This window comes from Euphorbia lathyris, chromosome 4 (assembly GCF_963576675.1).
Source record: "Euphorbia lathyris chromosome 4, ddEupLath1.1, whole genome shotgun sequence".
Taxonomy (NCBI): Eukaryota; Viridiplantae; Streptophyta; class Magnoliopsida; order Malpighiales; family Euphorbiaceae; genus Euphorbia; species Euphorbia lathyris.
Window position 1 is genome coordinate 61,130,501 of NC_088913.1, and position 16,561 is coordinate 61,147,061.

Below are 16,561 nucleotides of genomic sequence, written 5' to 3' on the forward strand. Positions count from 1 at the left end.
GTTATGTAATAACTTAAGTAGTTACTTTTTGTATTCATATATGTTTTCTATATGTTGTATTAACATCCACGTGACCACGTCTAATATAAAGAACTAAAATGGACATAGAAGATAAGACGAACATTATAAAAGATCATTATGTTAAAATGAATAGATCGTATTCACATGTTCAAAATCTCTATGATAGAAAAAAATGGTCTCTGATTGACTATTTGTAATTTCTCAATTGATCGTCTGACGAGACTATCCAAATTGTATATTTACACAAAACCCAATAACACAAAAGAGTCCACTTTTGAGAAATCCAAATCCTATGATGATATTCAAGCAAGATGGGATCCACAGATGTTATGGGACTTACAATTGATGAAAATATAAGATACAAAAGTCAAACTAACAAGGTTAAAAAGTCAGCCTTTTTTTTACTGAAGTCGAGTCAGGTCCTAGATTACTCACGAACTTATAGTACTCTTCATAAGCTTTCTAATTCCATGTGGAACCCCTACATCATATGTCTAATGGAGAAAGTTATTATTTGAGGAAGTTTCTATCAAACACCAAAAATCCAAGATTGGATACGTGTTTTGATAGGGTTTAGAATCAGTCTTAGAGGGCTTATGAAATTCATAGTACTCCACACAAGCTTTCCGACGACACTAAGTATGCCTCATTCCGATATCAGACAGAAAAGTTATGACTTGCGAAAGTTAGGATGCATGTAGGGTAGTTCCGAAAACTCCCTCAAAGTGTAGGACTCAGCACTTGTGAGGAAGTTAGAATCAACCTTAAGTTTCTTCTGGTAAGTTGTTCCCGTAGCCATAACAACACTTAGTTTCAACATCAGGTGGAAACATTACGGCCCGACAAAGTTTGGAAGGCTTTGGGGCACCCTTGGAGCCTTACCGATCATGGTCGTTCGCCCAATATTTCTACCAGACGTGATCATTCACCTGCCATAAATGGTAAAACAACATGCATTTATTATTACACCGCTTGATGGAGAGTCTTGAAGATGCTTTTCACACCTTATTTGACTAGAAAACATCTTTAATATAACTCATGAATCCAGGCCTCGTATATGCCTTTAAAACCGGCTGGGCCTTAACTGATGCTACTTGTCTCTCATTAGGCTCTCCTATGGGTCCATTTCCCACTACTATATCCCTAGGTTCTTCTATAGTCTCACTTCCTACTGCAAGGAGAGATCAAGTATGGGGCAAGATTAGCACCTTTGGGAACACAATAAAAAATGTGAGACCCTACATAATCCTTAGTGAACATTATCCTCGTTCGGGAGGAAGACGTAGAAAACACGAACCGATGGATAACATCCAGGACGTCGGTCCTTTATGTTCTAGTAAAAACATCTCTACCCGAGATACCAAGCCCAAAATATCGAAAATATTGATAGGTTGTCACCAAACTCACCTCAAAATGATAGATCTCGCATCATCCCCACAACAACTATACTCATTTTCACATTGTGGCCACTGAACTTCAATTCTTTCCGGTATGGCCATTGCACTTCACACTTTGTTACACCGGTGGCCACTGTGATCGTTGACCAACCCTTTTTACCTTTAACTCATATTTTTGACCTGTTTTCTCTCTCCTTTCTCTCTTCTAAAACCTACATTATCCATTTTGCCCTCCCATCCATCATCATGGATCTATTTCTCTCTCTAAAACCAGTCTCTATCTAACTCTCCTTTTCTCTCTCTAAAACCGTTTGACTACCTCCATGGATTTTAGAACTTTTACCATTTCCGCATCATATTTTCATTCATCAACTTTGGTAGTTGCTCTCTCCCCTCTCTTCTTTTTTTCGAAGAAAACCTCCTAATGAGGGTAAACATGAATGTTCAAGCAACCAGGGGAGACCAATAAATAAATAAATAAATAAACTATATAAACAACATGATCAAATCCAGAAAACATTAGATGCAAAAGGAAAAAGAATCCTTTTACAATGCGATAAAGAAGCTTGTCAATTGTTTCTTCATACTTCTTAAAAATGAGATCACGAACCAAAGACTCTCCCGTCGCCTCCTCAACTGAGAGTCCTATTAACTCGGCAACCTTTCCATTCCACCCATTTATGCAGCCATCAGCATCCACTACAAAGAGAGAGAGACTGGATTTAGAGAGAGAAAGGGATAGTTAGAGAGAGACTGGTTTTAGAGAGAGAAATAGATCCATAGAGATAGAGAGGAGGGTAAAATGGATATTGTAGGTTTTAGAAGAGAGAAGAAAACAGGTCAAGGTGAATCAAAAGTAAAAATGCTAGTCAATGGTCACAGTAATCACCGGCGTAATAAAGTGTAAAGTGCAATGGTCATACCGGGAAGAATTGAAGTATAGTGGCCATGGGTATAATTTACCCTATTTATTAACAGCTAAGTTTTAGCAAACAATCTAAATTTACACAAACTGCTAGTTGATTAGCAAAAGAGTAATGCATAACAGTTAGTATTTGCCGAACATGGTCATTAACTTACTAACCACTATAAAACGTATTTCTTCCAAAAGTATTCCCTTTGTAAAATTAGTTAATAAATAAATAAACACAAAAACATCACATATAATAAGTATCAAAAATATATAAATAATATTATACTTGTAACATGACAACCCGAATTAACACCTCTAATTAATAACTTCAAAGAGAAGAGAATAACTTTATATTGATTATAAAATTATCTATTGAATACAAATCAAAACCTATAATCAAAACAACACCAACTTAGTATAACTAAAAATATCAAAACATATCCAACAAAATGGATGTGAGCTGAGAAAAAATTATTGAAAACTAAAAATGTTAATAACCCCATCATTTCCTTCAAAGGGCCAAGTGCGTGTATGATTATCTATGTAAAAAAAATACAACATTAAGTAGTATATATTGTTGATTCTGATTCTACTGAAAATCTATGACAGCCTGTGCTGGAGCTCGTGTTTTGAGTAACATTTCATCATATTCATCTTCAGGATTTGAGAGTGCAACAATGGCACCTCCACCGCCTATAGAAGCTTCATCTTCATGTATCACAATCGTCCTTATCACAATATTCAGATCAAATGTCTGATTATATGAGAAAAAACCAATGGAACCTGAGTATATGCCCCGCGAACAGCTTTCAAGGGAATCGAGAATTTCTATAGACCTCAATTTTGGTGCGCCTGTCATTGAGCCACCGGGAAATGCAGCCCGCACACAATCAACTGCACTTATATTTGACCTCTTCTTTCCTCGAACTGTACTCACCATCGTGTGCACAGTTGCATAAGATTCCACATCCATAAGACGCGGTACATGAACTGAACCAGGTTCACACACACGCCCTAAATCATTCCTCAACAGATCAACAATCATCAGATTTTCAGCTTGATCTTTTTCACTGTTTTGAGAAAAGCAGGGTCAGTTCACTTCAGACTCGAAATGTATCATTGCAGCGGACTGAAAGAATCTCAGAGGAAAATTGATCATGTTCATTATAATCAATCACCAGTAGTCGACATGAAAATTGTAATTTGGTGGCTAAGCTGGGTTGGGCTAATTACCAGTTTTCAGTTCCAAGCCTTAGGGCAAAGGGAATGTAGTTGCAGTTAGCCAACGCTTGGAAATAGGTGTTACAAGCCCGGCCCAGCTGGAGCCTGGCATTTCAATGGGATGGGCTCAACTGGACTTGCATAATATCATTTATATGCAAGCCCCACACATGCCCGCCCAGTTAGCAGGTATAATGCCAATCACGCAATTCAATTACAAATCCTTTTTTGCATGCACAAGCGCCAGATCGTGTGGCAAGAATTATCTGTACAGAGTTTTAAATTCCCCTTCCTCCCAGTTCTGATGATGACTAGATCTAAGATGTGATATGCATGTTTATCGTGCATACGTATCTACCAATTCTACTAGTGACAGTGCAAAATTATTTAAATACCATGTCTACATATTTTGACAATTGAACTTTTGTCAACCTGACAGCAGAATCTCAATCACTTCGGCAAACACTAGTACAATTACTAGGTATTCAGAAAAAGCACATTTAAGAAAGATATATATATATATATAGAGAGAGAGAGAGAGAGAGAGATAGAGAGAGAGCATATTGTACCTGTACTGCAACTGCATTTTATGCAGTTCATCTTCTTCCTGTGTTGCACCACGTGCTATAGTACCCTTAATCGGTTTCGCTTCCAAAATACCATTTCTGTCCAAGCGCAGGAACCTCTCAGGTGAAGAACTGCATATGCACAACTTTTCATTTGCAAAATTCAGCCATGCAGCATATGGTGCTGGATTTTTCTCTCTAAGGTGAATGTACAGTCCCAAAGAATCTAATTCTTTAACTTGTTTTCTTAACTGAGTAGTGAGACACAACTCATAGCTTTCTCCATCTTTGATGTAGTCCAGACACTTGTGCACATTTTCAATGTACTCCTCTCTAGATTTCTCAGCAAGAAAGCCAGGCTTGTATTGAAGAGGTGATGAACGTAGTGATGTCTGCTGCTTCATATTCCTTGCAGCAGAAGCTTCCAATTGAAGAAGTTTATGCTCTGTATAATCCAACCATGGTGCAGGAGTTGTGTTTCCTTCTTGTACAGACATTATGTAGACATCATCATAACGATGATCAATGACTAAAAAATGATCAGTAAAGAAAAAGCAAGCATCTGGAGTCCTAGATTTGTGGCGGTTAGATGACATGCCACATTCAACTTTAAGGCCGTACCTGCATACAAAATAAAATCAACAAAAAGTTCATTCCCACCAATCCAAGACGTGTTCGGCTGAATATGCAAAACACCTAAATATGCACAAATAGCTTCTGATAGGTGGTTTAGTAATATGTATGAATCTTGGAAGAGGACATATTTTTTAGACCTAAAGTTCAATAACTCATAAATTTAAAGGATTGAACTTTGAATCATAACTTCGGTGTCAATCAGCTCAGCAGCTCCCTACGATAATATAGGCAGGCTAAACTAGGTTAACCAAAGTCATCTGCGATTTCAGATGAGGGAGAATAAATGCAGATACATATGAAACAAAATATTATACATCTATAAACAATCATGTTTGATAAAATGTTATATGCTTTCTGAATCTAAAAAGAGACTAAAACAAATTCATCACATTAATGAGAAAAGTTAAAGATGCATACAATTAAAATAAGCATACCCAATATAACCAATATATCCACCATAAAAGTCAAATGGCAGTCCTTCAAAATCCTTTTCATCATAGCCAAACGAGAGGAGCTCCTACAGAAGGTAACACCAAAGTGAACCCAATGATTACATTAACAGAAGCAAATATACTTTGATTGTTCACAATAAAACCAAGGAACATGTAATTACCTTATCATTACACATTAGTTACATGTATTCATAAATTTTCATTGTTAATGAAGCATTAGCAGATTTCATTTATAATGACATACAACTTTGAAGTTGTTATGAACCTTGAGTTTTTTGTTATTTGCATGCAGATGTACCAAAGAAATACCCTTCTTTCCAGGCATGCCCACTTAAAATAAATCATTAAAGGCTTAATACATCAAGAGCCCCTTCAACTTGGCCCAAAAAGAAGATTGGCTCCCTGAACTCGAGTGTCTCCTTCACCCCTTGAACTTGCTTAAAGTGACCCATTGGCCACCTGAATTTGTTTAAACTTACCTATTGGCCTCCTGAAGTTGCTTAGAGTGAAATATTCGCTCCCTGAACTTGCATAAAAGTGGTATACTTTTCAATTTGTCAAAATGCACTCTTGTTCTGCCACATGGACATTAGGAGTTAATCATGCCACTTTAAGCAAGTTCAGGGGGCTAATGAGACACTAAGTTCATGGAGCCAATCTGCTTTTTGGACTAAGTTCGGGGAGCTCCTGATGTATTAAGCCATCATGAAAAGAAAGTTTGAGAAAAGAACAGAAAAAGTAATTGCAACACAACATTACTAAGATGCTCATAGAAATCATTGTTTTCAGATGAGGAAACATCAGCTAGATAGACGTCAATAAGCACCAAGTTGACAACACTTTTATTGGTCAAATGAGATCGACAGAATCACATTATATCACTTAAGTGGGCACTGCATCACAACAAGCAGTTCAATTACAAAGCAGCACTCCAAGAAAGGAAACATCAGAAAGCTCCGTAAACAAGGTAATTGCATAGACTATAGCGAATATAATTTCTTACATTTTGAATACAATAAGGAAAACTGTAAATTTCTGTTCTGTGGAACAAAATGCTACTTGTGTCGTATCGTATAGCTAAAAATTATCAGTATTGCTTTTGAATGAAGTGGTCACCAAGAACAACATTCTATAAAACCAAAAAATTGCAGTCATCACCTGGTTCAAGAAGTCAAGAAAACCTTTCTCCAAATACATGCTTCTGGTAGAGCCTTGAGCATCTTCAATTGATAAATACCCTCCATCCTTAAAATCTTTATCACTGCAAAAGAAACAAATGCAAAATTGCTCATTTTCTCTATGAAGTATTATGCTATAGTTTATTTTGCCACAAAATAATCTTGCAGCTGGTTTACCCAAGAACTTTACATAGCTTGATGATTTATTGATCAAGCATAAGTACAATACACCCACCACTAAAGCACGTACAGTAAACAAGTATAAATGATGTAAATTTTAACATTGGGAAGATAAATGTAAACAAACCTTTTATCTGACAATTTAAATGTCATTTGCTTCCAAAGTGATCCACCTTTACCCCCCATAATAGAAAACCGTGCCCTTTTCTAAGCAATCAAAGCATAAAGAAAATTGATGTCAAAATTCTAAAATGGAAAATAAGATGTAATATTAATGACGACAATCTTCGAGATCCATAAAAGATGATGCTCAAACTATAACACTACAAAAATGTTGATTATCCTCACAGTTACTCATTAACAATATATCATTTTATACTTCATCTTACTATCAATGATTAAATTTACATATATTGTTTTTCTTCTGTGAGAAGCCTTGGACAATTTCATAATCATGTTCTCCTCCCTTCAGTATTTACCCATCTTTAATCAGAAGTTTCATTGAACAACACAAAAAGCCCTAGCTTTAGGTCTATCTGTATCTTTATCTACCCATCAATATGATGTCCTCATATTAATCCGCATGTCGGTTTGTAACAGGCTGAAGCGATGATGTTTATAATATACATGATTAATTTATCCTCAACAAAGATTATTTGGGTGAAATGTCTGTCCTCTGTTGCAATAAACAAAGAGGATTGCAAAAACTGAAATCTATATGCTTGTTGCCCAAGCATCAGTAATAATGAGATTGCAAGTTTAAGCTAGATGATAGGGCAAAAAATGAAAAACCTTTTCTACTGAGGAACTGTCCAACCAAAATGTATTTTCAGCTCTCTTATCTCCAAATAGTTCACAAAATATATTTCTTGCTCCACCTACTCGTGCAGCCAATTGATGGAACTTCTTCCATTTCAATTTTAAATGCTTTACATCCAGAGGTGATTCTGGAAAATTCAACAAGCTGGACATGCTAAAGCAATTTTTCTCTGCTATATCTTCCAGCAAGTTTCCTCTATATGGTAGCATATCTTCATTACGTCCTGACATCCCACTTCGAGGAACTCCAAACACTTGACTAACACCAGGCACCTGCATGCATGCTAGAAAAATTTTAAAGGCACTTTAGATGCAAATGCAAACATATTCTAGCTATTCGTCAAGAATGCTGAGGCATGCACAGTAAACTCAACAAATTTTGGATGCGAGTACAAGATAGAAAGGGAGGTCACACAAGTTAATCAATCTGTAATCATGATGTAGGTGGAAATGTCATCAAACTTTGTTCAGTGGCGGCACCAGAATTTGAAAACGGGTGCCAAGAATAATGGTGAAAATGAGCCTAACTTTTTTGGAACTCCAAAGGGTTGCAATCAGGGTAATAATTAAAGAACATAGAACATGAGAATATAGCGTAAATTTCTTTCAAATGCACGGAGTCAATATAGCGTAAAGGGAGGTGACCATGAGAATAATGTATTGGCAAGTCATCAGTTCAAATCCGATAAGGAGCTTTGGCATTTTTCCAAAAAACCAGTGCTAGTATTCCTATTCCAAGAGATAATAGAAGTTGTTGTAACAACAAAAGTACGAAACTCTAGAAATTCTACTTAAATCTAATTAATTCGAAAGTTTTCAATAATTAACATTATAATGCTTTATTTTAGTTTCTTCTATAGTTCTTTAACAAAATATCTTAAGCTTTTCACATCAGAAATCTATTGGAAGTATTCTTCCCAGAATAGACCAGATAATCTCATAATTTAACACATGGAAATGCCAGCAGGATGCAGATAAAATGAACAGGCATATTACAATATATGGAAACGAAGTAGACAAGTTATTGTCAAATCGAAAACACACAAATTAAACATACATAGAAAAGATAGATACGATAGAACAACAAGTTCACTGGATAGACTGAAAGATTTGGTTTACCAGCATAAAGGGCATTTCTTTCACTAGGAAATCTTGATTTCGATCTTTGCCAATAAGCCCTTGTCACCTCTCTAAAATTCTCAAATATTTGCCTTCCATGACAAGTTGCAATACTCTCTGGATGAAACTGAAGGTGAAGAAATTAAGTATTAACTAATGGGAATGCAAATAAAAAACAACCACCATCATGGCGATGATACCACAACACACCTGTAAACCATAATGTGGCCTAGTAGAATGCTGAATGCCCATGAGAACTTTTTTCCTTCGCAATTCGTCAGAGTGGCTAAAAGAACACGACGTTGCATTATTTGATTCTGATGAAAAAGCACCAAAAGATATGCTTGGCCTAATCCGACGCTCGCAAGCATCAGGTATAATATCAGAATTTTGGGACTCAACAAAAGAACGTAAGCCAGTAGACGTTGTCCATGCAATTGGTACAAGTTCCTTTGGAAGTGAATCTGCATCTATTACAAGTGAATGATAACGTACTACCTGTCATGTTCAAAGAGGCAAGATTACACATGAGCACTGAAAAGCTTAGTAATGCCAACATAATAGCTCTTCACTGAAAATGATTAATACTTTGAGATAACACAATCCCATGAATAGGATACATGAAACAGGATAATATGATGACACAATTTTCTTTCAAGCATTTCACTAGTAAAAGAAATCTTACAGTCTGGTTTGAAGTAAATCAGCCAAAAAACATCAAAAAACTTAAACCAACTAAACATTCAAAGCTCCCTTGATGTGAAGTGTTCTTCCAATGAGTTTATAAAGAAGAAAACAGTAGGGTATTCTTCCATATGAAATCAGTCCCTCAACAATCTCATTATTTGATAATATCTACTTCTTTCTGAATATATAAAGAAAGAGTAAAAATGTTTGACTTAGAAAAGAAGGAAGAAGAGGAAACATCAAAGAGCTACAATCCGAGATTTATCGTCTTGAAAAAGTACACTAGCACAAACAATGCAACTGTATACTAACCAATTCCTAATTCTGAGAGTTCAAGCAGAAAGCCCAACAGTATAAACTAAAAGAAAAATACATGTTAATTCCCTTCCTAATATAAGTAGACTGACTGACCTTGAATCCAGACTCTGTGCCAGAAGGAATATTATGGAAAAGTCCACAACCATTATGCTCAATTTCACTGTACGACACAAGTATTAAAATCAATAAAAAGGTAAACTATGTCCATGTTAAAGCATGCAGAGAACATAATTATATCTTTACCAGAAGCATCCATCCTGCAATTTACCATGTATATAATAGAGAATGACAACAGCATTCAAAAGATAGATCCAGCCATTATATCTAAGCAGAAGCATACATGCAAAAGAAATGTAAAAATGTGGGTAGACATCAGAAACAAGCAACAGTTAACGTACCTCATTCTTCCATGAACAGGTTCAGATGCATGGACAATTTCAGCACCATGTACATAACCCAAAGCCTGTGATATTAAAAGTCAATCCCATTAAAAATGATGAGAACAGATTGCAGAAAAAGATTGAAAGGGAAAAGAAGAAAAAGATTAAAAATATCACCCTAATTAAGCAGCACGAGAAGAGAAGAAAATGAAATACCTGGTGCCCAAGGCAAACACCCAAAATAGGAATATCCCTGCACTCAAGCAGCAACCGAAGACATATTCCTGTAAGATTCAAAGGGATTCTGAACTGGAATATCAAAACTTCAACCATAAGAAAATATAAACCAACTGGAAACAACTCCAATTGCAATATCATCATTATGGTAGCAAAGGAAAACCTATAAGCAACAATGGACCCCTATTAATAATAAAGTGTCAAATCCATAAATACTGCCAATTAACATGGCCAGTAGCAACTAGAATATGAACAGAGCTACATGCCATAATCAAGACCATTCTATCTTGTGTGCCACATTATTTTCTTTCTCCAAATAGTGAATCCTATTATTGCCAAACTGTTGTCGAGAGATATTTATTTGAACTGCTGAACATTTTAAACAGCGGAGAAAAGAAGAAGAAGAAAAAATGTGCTCTGAATTCTAAGACGTACGTACCTATATCTGCTGCACATGCTGGAGACCCAGGCCCGGGTGATATAACAACATTGTCAAATAATTTCTCTTCATATAAGCAGTGGAACAGTTCCTCCCATGTCCACTCGTCATTCTTCACGACCACAGGAGGCACTGATAGGTTTAAGAAATGCAAAACAAAAAATATGTTAATACGCTTGCATTTGCAACAGAACTTAATCGGTAGAAAATAAATAAATAACAGGAAGAGAGTCGGAGAGAGAAATACCTCCATTAACGACAGATAGCTCTTGGTAAATATTGTAAGTATAACTATCATAATTATCAATCAACAATGTCCTGACGTAATCAAGCTTCCTGCTACTCTCCTCCAAGCTTTTCTTCCCCATGAAAGGCCCCTCTAGATGTCCAGGCATCAAATGGCAAGAAACCGCCATTCTTTTACCGTTACAATGAGAATCTTCAACATTCTTATTCTTATGAAGAAAACCATCTCCAAGGAAAGGCTTGGTTAGAAGCAAATTAGCACTGTTGCACTTCGGACGCTGGACACAAACATTAATAAGATCCAAAGGAGAAGAGCAAAGTGCAAATTTCATCTTCAATCCTTCTATTTTTTGTCCTGCAAAAAGGTAAGGAAAAAAAAATCACAGATCCAATGGAGTTGAAATAAAAACATAAGAATGAGCAATAGAGATCCTGTAGAAAACGGGAGAGACCTGAGAAGAAGATGAAAATGTTGGTGCAGAGCAAAAGAGAGGGAAATAGAGATTTGGTGTTTGGTGGCGGCGGAGGAGGAAGTGGAGTTTGGTGGAAGTGGGCCTGGGTTCACCGGACTTGGATTATGTTTGAAAGCTCAAAAGTGAAGAATGTCTTGCCGCCTTCCATTCACCGTTGGAGTGGAGGAGGTGTATGGTGGAGGTGGAGATTGGTGTTTATTGGTACACATTTCAATTTCATTTGTAGTGACAATTTAATATTGAATGACATAATCGTATCAAGTGGATTGTATATTGGAAAAGAGATTGGTCTGTTATTCATTATTTATTTCCCGATAAACAAGTGACGTAATCTTCAAACTCGTGCAAATGGACATAGCCGCAATTGTCAATATTAGATGCAAACTAACCTAAAATCGGGCTACTCCATTTTCAATATTCATTTGGTTTAATTGCGTTCTATTGTATCGGAGCTATCAAATTAAAAAATAAATAAATTATTTAAGGTGATGGGTTAGAATCAAGGTTATCAAACTCGGATCGGTCCGGTCGGTTGAACCGGGTTGAACCGGATCCGGTAGGTATTTCGGTCCGGAAGTGGCTATTTTATTATATCTTAAAAACTCGGTAACCCGACCGGTTGAACCAGCGACCCGGAAATCCGGTCACAGTTTTTACGGTCCAAACGGTTCAATATTTGTACTATAACTTTTTAAAAAATAAATAAAATTAACTAATCCAATTAAGAAAAAATTAACTTTGAATTTTATTTAAAAAATAATAATTTTCAAATTAGTATTAACGTAATACTGAAATATTTGTTAATGGTTTGATACTCATGCATTCATTTGATAATTGATTTTTGTTTGTTGATAATTGATTTTTGTTTGTTCACAAAGTATAAACCATTAAATTAAATTATGCTCGATGGATATGTAGTAAAAAAATATTAATAATATATGTATTGAAATCAAATTATATTACTATTTAATTACCTATTATGTATCACAATATAAAATTTATAATCAATCAAATTAAGTTTTTGTTACATTTAGAATATGCAAATTATAATTCGTCATGATAATTAAGTTATATATTAGGATATAAAATTCAAATTAACATTTTTATTATGTTTGAAGGTGTAAATAAAATTAAAACTATTATTTTTTAGAATTATTTGAACCTCGGTTCAACCCCGGTTTAACCCTGATTAAACCTTAAACCCTTCACCCTTTAAGTCTTCCGGTTCTTTGACCGGTCCGATTTTGATAACCATGGTTAGAATTTTAAAGCAATCATATAAAAACACTGAGGTCGTTAATCCGTCAGGTGAGTGGACTGCTGTGTGGGAGCTTGCTATTCCACCAAAGGTGAAGGTGTTTATATGGCGTTTGTGCTCAAATCTCTTGCCTCTGCGCGAGTCCTTGGCCCTTAGGGGCATCCCCATTGTCAATGAATGTGTTGTCTACGGAAATGTGGGCGAACATGGTGCTCATGTGTTTATCGATTGTCCGTTTGCTGTTGAGAGTTGGGATTCTATATCTGCTGATGTTGGTTTTATCCAGGCTGACACCATGGCTGAGTGGGTTTCGGCTCAGTTCAACGTAACCGATAGGCTGCGGACGAAGGAGGCCATCTGTATGATCCTATGTAATATCTGGGGTAACCGAAATAAAATTCTATGGGATAATGCTCGGGTACCTGTTGTAATATCACAAAAGAAAAGCCTGGAGTTCTTGGCGGATTTCCAGAATTGTGCGAGAGATAGACAAAGGGGACAGACGCCTTTGCTAGTTACGGCACGAACAGTTTGGGTAAAGCCGGGGGTGGGGTGTTTAAAGGTCAATATTGATGCTGCGTTGGACTCTGTCGGGCGGAGGATTGGCCTCGATTTTGTGTGTCGGAACTCGTTTGGGTGGGTTACAGCATGTAGGACGTTGCTTATACCGGGGTGCTGGTCTGCTGGTCTGGCCGAGGCTGTGGGTCTGCAGGAGGTGCTGAGTTGGCTTCGCTTGTTGGGGCTATCAAATATCGAGATAGAGATGGATGCAAAATGCGTCGTTGATGCGTTCTTCTCACCTGCCCGGGATATTTCTGAGTTTGGTATGGTTCTGCAGTCCTGTCGTGCTGCAACATGGACTTTCCTGCAGTTCTCCCTTGTCGCCATTCCTCGTACTTGTAATAGAGTAGCCGATGCTCTAGTTAGGAATTCATTTTTGTTAGCTAGCCCGACCGATTGGGACTCTTCCTCTAGTTTTATTCTAGCCTTGGTTTGTAATGATGCTCAGGGCCGTATGACCACTCCCATTATGATTTAATCAAATTGATTCTTTTCCTAAAAAAAAAACACCTCACATCTTATTGCTTTAGAATTTTAGAATTATGTACATTTTTACTTGTTATATTCTATTTCGGTTATTTCGAATTTTTCTATCTCATCTCTCTAATCGTTTCTCCATTTAATAACTCTCCGTCCATTACTGCTCTAACCAATGTTATCAGAACCGGACCGAATATTAAACAGAATTTATGAAAGGGTTACAAGTCACTTGATCGGATCGGATGACGTAATAAATAAATAAATAATATTTATATATAATTAATTTAAATTTATTTTTTTAAAATTATATATCCAAAATAAATTATAAAAAAAATTGATTTTTTATTTTTTTTTGGTCAATTTAAAATTTAAGTATGTAAGGAAATATTTTTTAAATATAAAATAATTCTAATTACTTCTCTTCATTTTTTTTTATTAAAATGGCATATGATTAAGGTTGTTGTATTTAGGCCCTGTTTGGTAAAGAGTGTTTTGGGATAAAAAGAGCGGTTTTGACCAACTTTAGAGGTTTGACCACTGAAACCGCTAATTGGAGTGTTTGGTGGAGAGAGGTTTGGTATGAAAACGCTAATTTAGAAAAAGCTCTTAAAATGAGCTTTTTCAAAGATTAAAATTAATGGACTTCTTTAACTCTAATAGATAGACTCTCTATTTTCCTGCGCCAAAATTAATGCCCTTATTCGTCTTTTTGCACAAACCGCTATTATCAATCAGCTAATTTTTACCAAACAGGTCTACATAAACCGCTAATCAAATCAGCTAGTCAAATCAGCTAATGTAATCAGCTAATAGCTAACAGCTAATTTCCAAACATGCGTTAGTTTTTTCTTTAAAAAATTGAATGAATAACTTTTAAACTTTTTAATTGTATTATTATTCAAAATAATGAATAAAGATAGTCATTTAATAAGAGAGAAAAATAGTATATATAAAAGGCCTAATACACAAATAACCCCTTGAACTTGTCCAAATGTTGTAACTGCCCCCTCCAACTTTCAATTGTAACAACTTACCCCTCAAACTTGTCCGATTGTAACAATTTACCCCTTAAACTTGTCCAATTGTAAAACACAATCTCAAATTGCTTACATGGACTGCAATTGAAAAAACACGTGAAATACAAAATCTAAAACGCTCGTGGAGTATGATAATCAGATCTTTGGCGTGATACGAATCCGGGAAAACTTTTTTACGGTTGCTTCAAATACGGGTAAAAAAATTCCCAATTTGGAGTTATATTTTACAATTGGACAAGTTTAAGAGGCAAGTTGTTACAATTGAAAGTTAAGGAGGGCAGTTGCAATATTTGATCAAGTTCAGGGGTTATGGGATTATTAGACCTTCATAAAAAATGAAAAAGACAGAGAAAGGAGAATATGAGAGAGAATTGGTGGTTTTCAACTCTGATTTAACTGTCCTTCAACATTATTTGTCTTTAATTCTTTCACTTCACACATTTCAATCAACCTTTCATTCTTCCTCTTACCTCTAACTTCCATATTTTCGATTTTTTATGAGAAAAAAATTCACAAGCAGCAGATCTCCTTTAGCCGCGCATCATCTATCATCTATTTCCTGTGGAATTCTATCCCATAATTTCTTTGTGCTTTCCAGTTTCTATCCACCAGATCTCTACTTTTTACTTTTTTATTTTTTTTAATAAATCTTTAAAAGACCGAGGTTACACCGGTTTTTTAGTCCGATTTCCGGTTCAACCCCGAGCCAGTCCGGTTTGTTGAAGATTTAACAAATCGGAATGTCTCGGACCGAACTCTTGGCTGGTTTCTGGTTCGGTCGGTTCGACCGGCCGGTACGATCTGGTTTTTATAATAGTGGCTCCAACAATCTAGTCTCCTCCGATCGATTACTTATATACCTACTCCCACTACAAAAAAAATGGTATATTACGACACTTTTTTAACGACACTTTTTGATATGTGTCGTCATTTTGGTAGAATTAAAGACAATTTATAATTTACGTTGTGAAAAAGTGTGTTCGTATATTTTTATTTGAATATATTTTAAATTTTTGTCCCCATATTTAAAATTCAACCACGCTCGTTAATTTGTGTCGTTTTTTCATAATAATTTAAAGATGCTTTTAATTATTGTGATGATATTTTTAAAATTTTAACTACAACTTTAGAAAAAAGTGTTGATAATCACTATAATATTTTTTTTTTTATATATTTTTTATTGACACTAATAATTATTTTTAACATTATTCAAAACTGTTAACTTTTTTTTTTTTTTAAGGAATGGACTTTATTAATAATGATCAAGAGATAAAGCGTTACAAGTAAACTGGGGAGGGATTGACACCCATTCCCCTCGATCAGCCACCAAACTTACAGCTCGTGCAAAACAATGAGCAACTAATCGTTGAACGACGAACAAATAAGATTGAGGGAGCACCTATGTCCTTCAAAAGATTATGACAGTCACCAATTACCAGCTCTAGGGTTGAACTGCCACTAGTTTCTCGCTATAAAGCATACACTAGTATCTGTGAGTCCGACTCGAGCACCACGTTATTCCACCCTTTCGTTTTAATCCAACTAAGAGCTTCTCGACAAGATAAGGCTTTGATGAGTAGCGGATCCAACTGACAGTGCAACTCCCCATTTGCAGCAGCGAGGAATGGACCTCTATAGTCCCGGATAACAAAACTGTAGCCACCCCATCCTATTCTGTTAAAGACCGCCCCATCGAAGTTCAGTTTGAATACACCCTCTTGTGGACGGGACCAACGAGTCGAGCCAGGCTGAGTCCATTGGTTTTGAACTGAGAAGACTGTTTGGGCAGATTTCCACTACGAGAGTAGAGCCGTACTCTTACCAAAGATAATACCAGCCTATACCTTATTGCGATTCCACAACTCATCGTTACGATCAAGCCATATCGCCCAGCAGACAACTATAATCTGTTCGGGGATCAGACCGACATGCACCCTGACCAT

The 16,561-nt window shown here is 36.1% G+C and overlaps 1 protein-coding gene across 3 annotated transcripts; it reads right to left on the minus strand.

The window, feature by feature from the left end:
- Window positions 1-2,666: 2,666 nt before the first annotated feature.
- LOC136226229 (aminodeoxychorismate synthase, chloroplastic) lies at window positions 2,667-11,530 on the minus strand. Of its 3 annotated transcripts, XM_066014579.1 has the most exons (14): window positions 11,262-11,530; window positions 10,811-11,164; window positions 10,564-10,695; window positions 10,104-10,171; window positions 9,906-9,970; window positions 9,601-9,667; window positions 8,713-9,000; window positions 8,503-8,629; window positions 7,357-7,667; window positions 6,692-6,771; window positions 6,365-6,467; window positions 5,189-5,271; window positions 4,122-4,739; window positions 2,667-3,401 (listed from the first exon to the last, which is right to left on the minus strand). In XM_066014579.1, exons 2-14 carry the CDS (start codon window positions 11,139-11,141, stop codon window positions 2,921-2,923), a joined length of 2,754 nt encoding a protein of 917 aa, XP_065870651.1. In that variant the 5' UTR covers window positions 11,142-11,164; window positions 11,262-11,530; the 3' UTR covers window positions 2,667-2,920. The 3 variants fall into 3 exon arrangements, with proteins under 3 accessions (XP_065870651.1, XP_065870653.1, XP_065870652.1); XM_066014581.1 differs by lacking the exon at window positions 11,262-11,530 and having other exon boundaries at window positions 10,104-10,140; window positions 10,811-10,950; XM_066014580.1 differs by lacking the exon at window positions 11,262-11,530 and having other exon boundaries at window positions 10,104-10,191; window positions 10,811-10,950.
- Window positions 11,531-16,561: the final 5,031 nt, after the last annotated feature.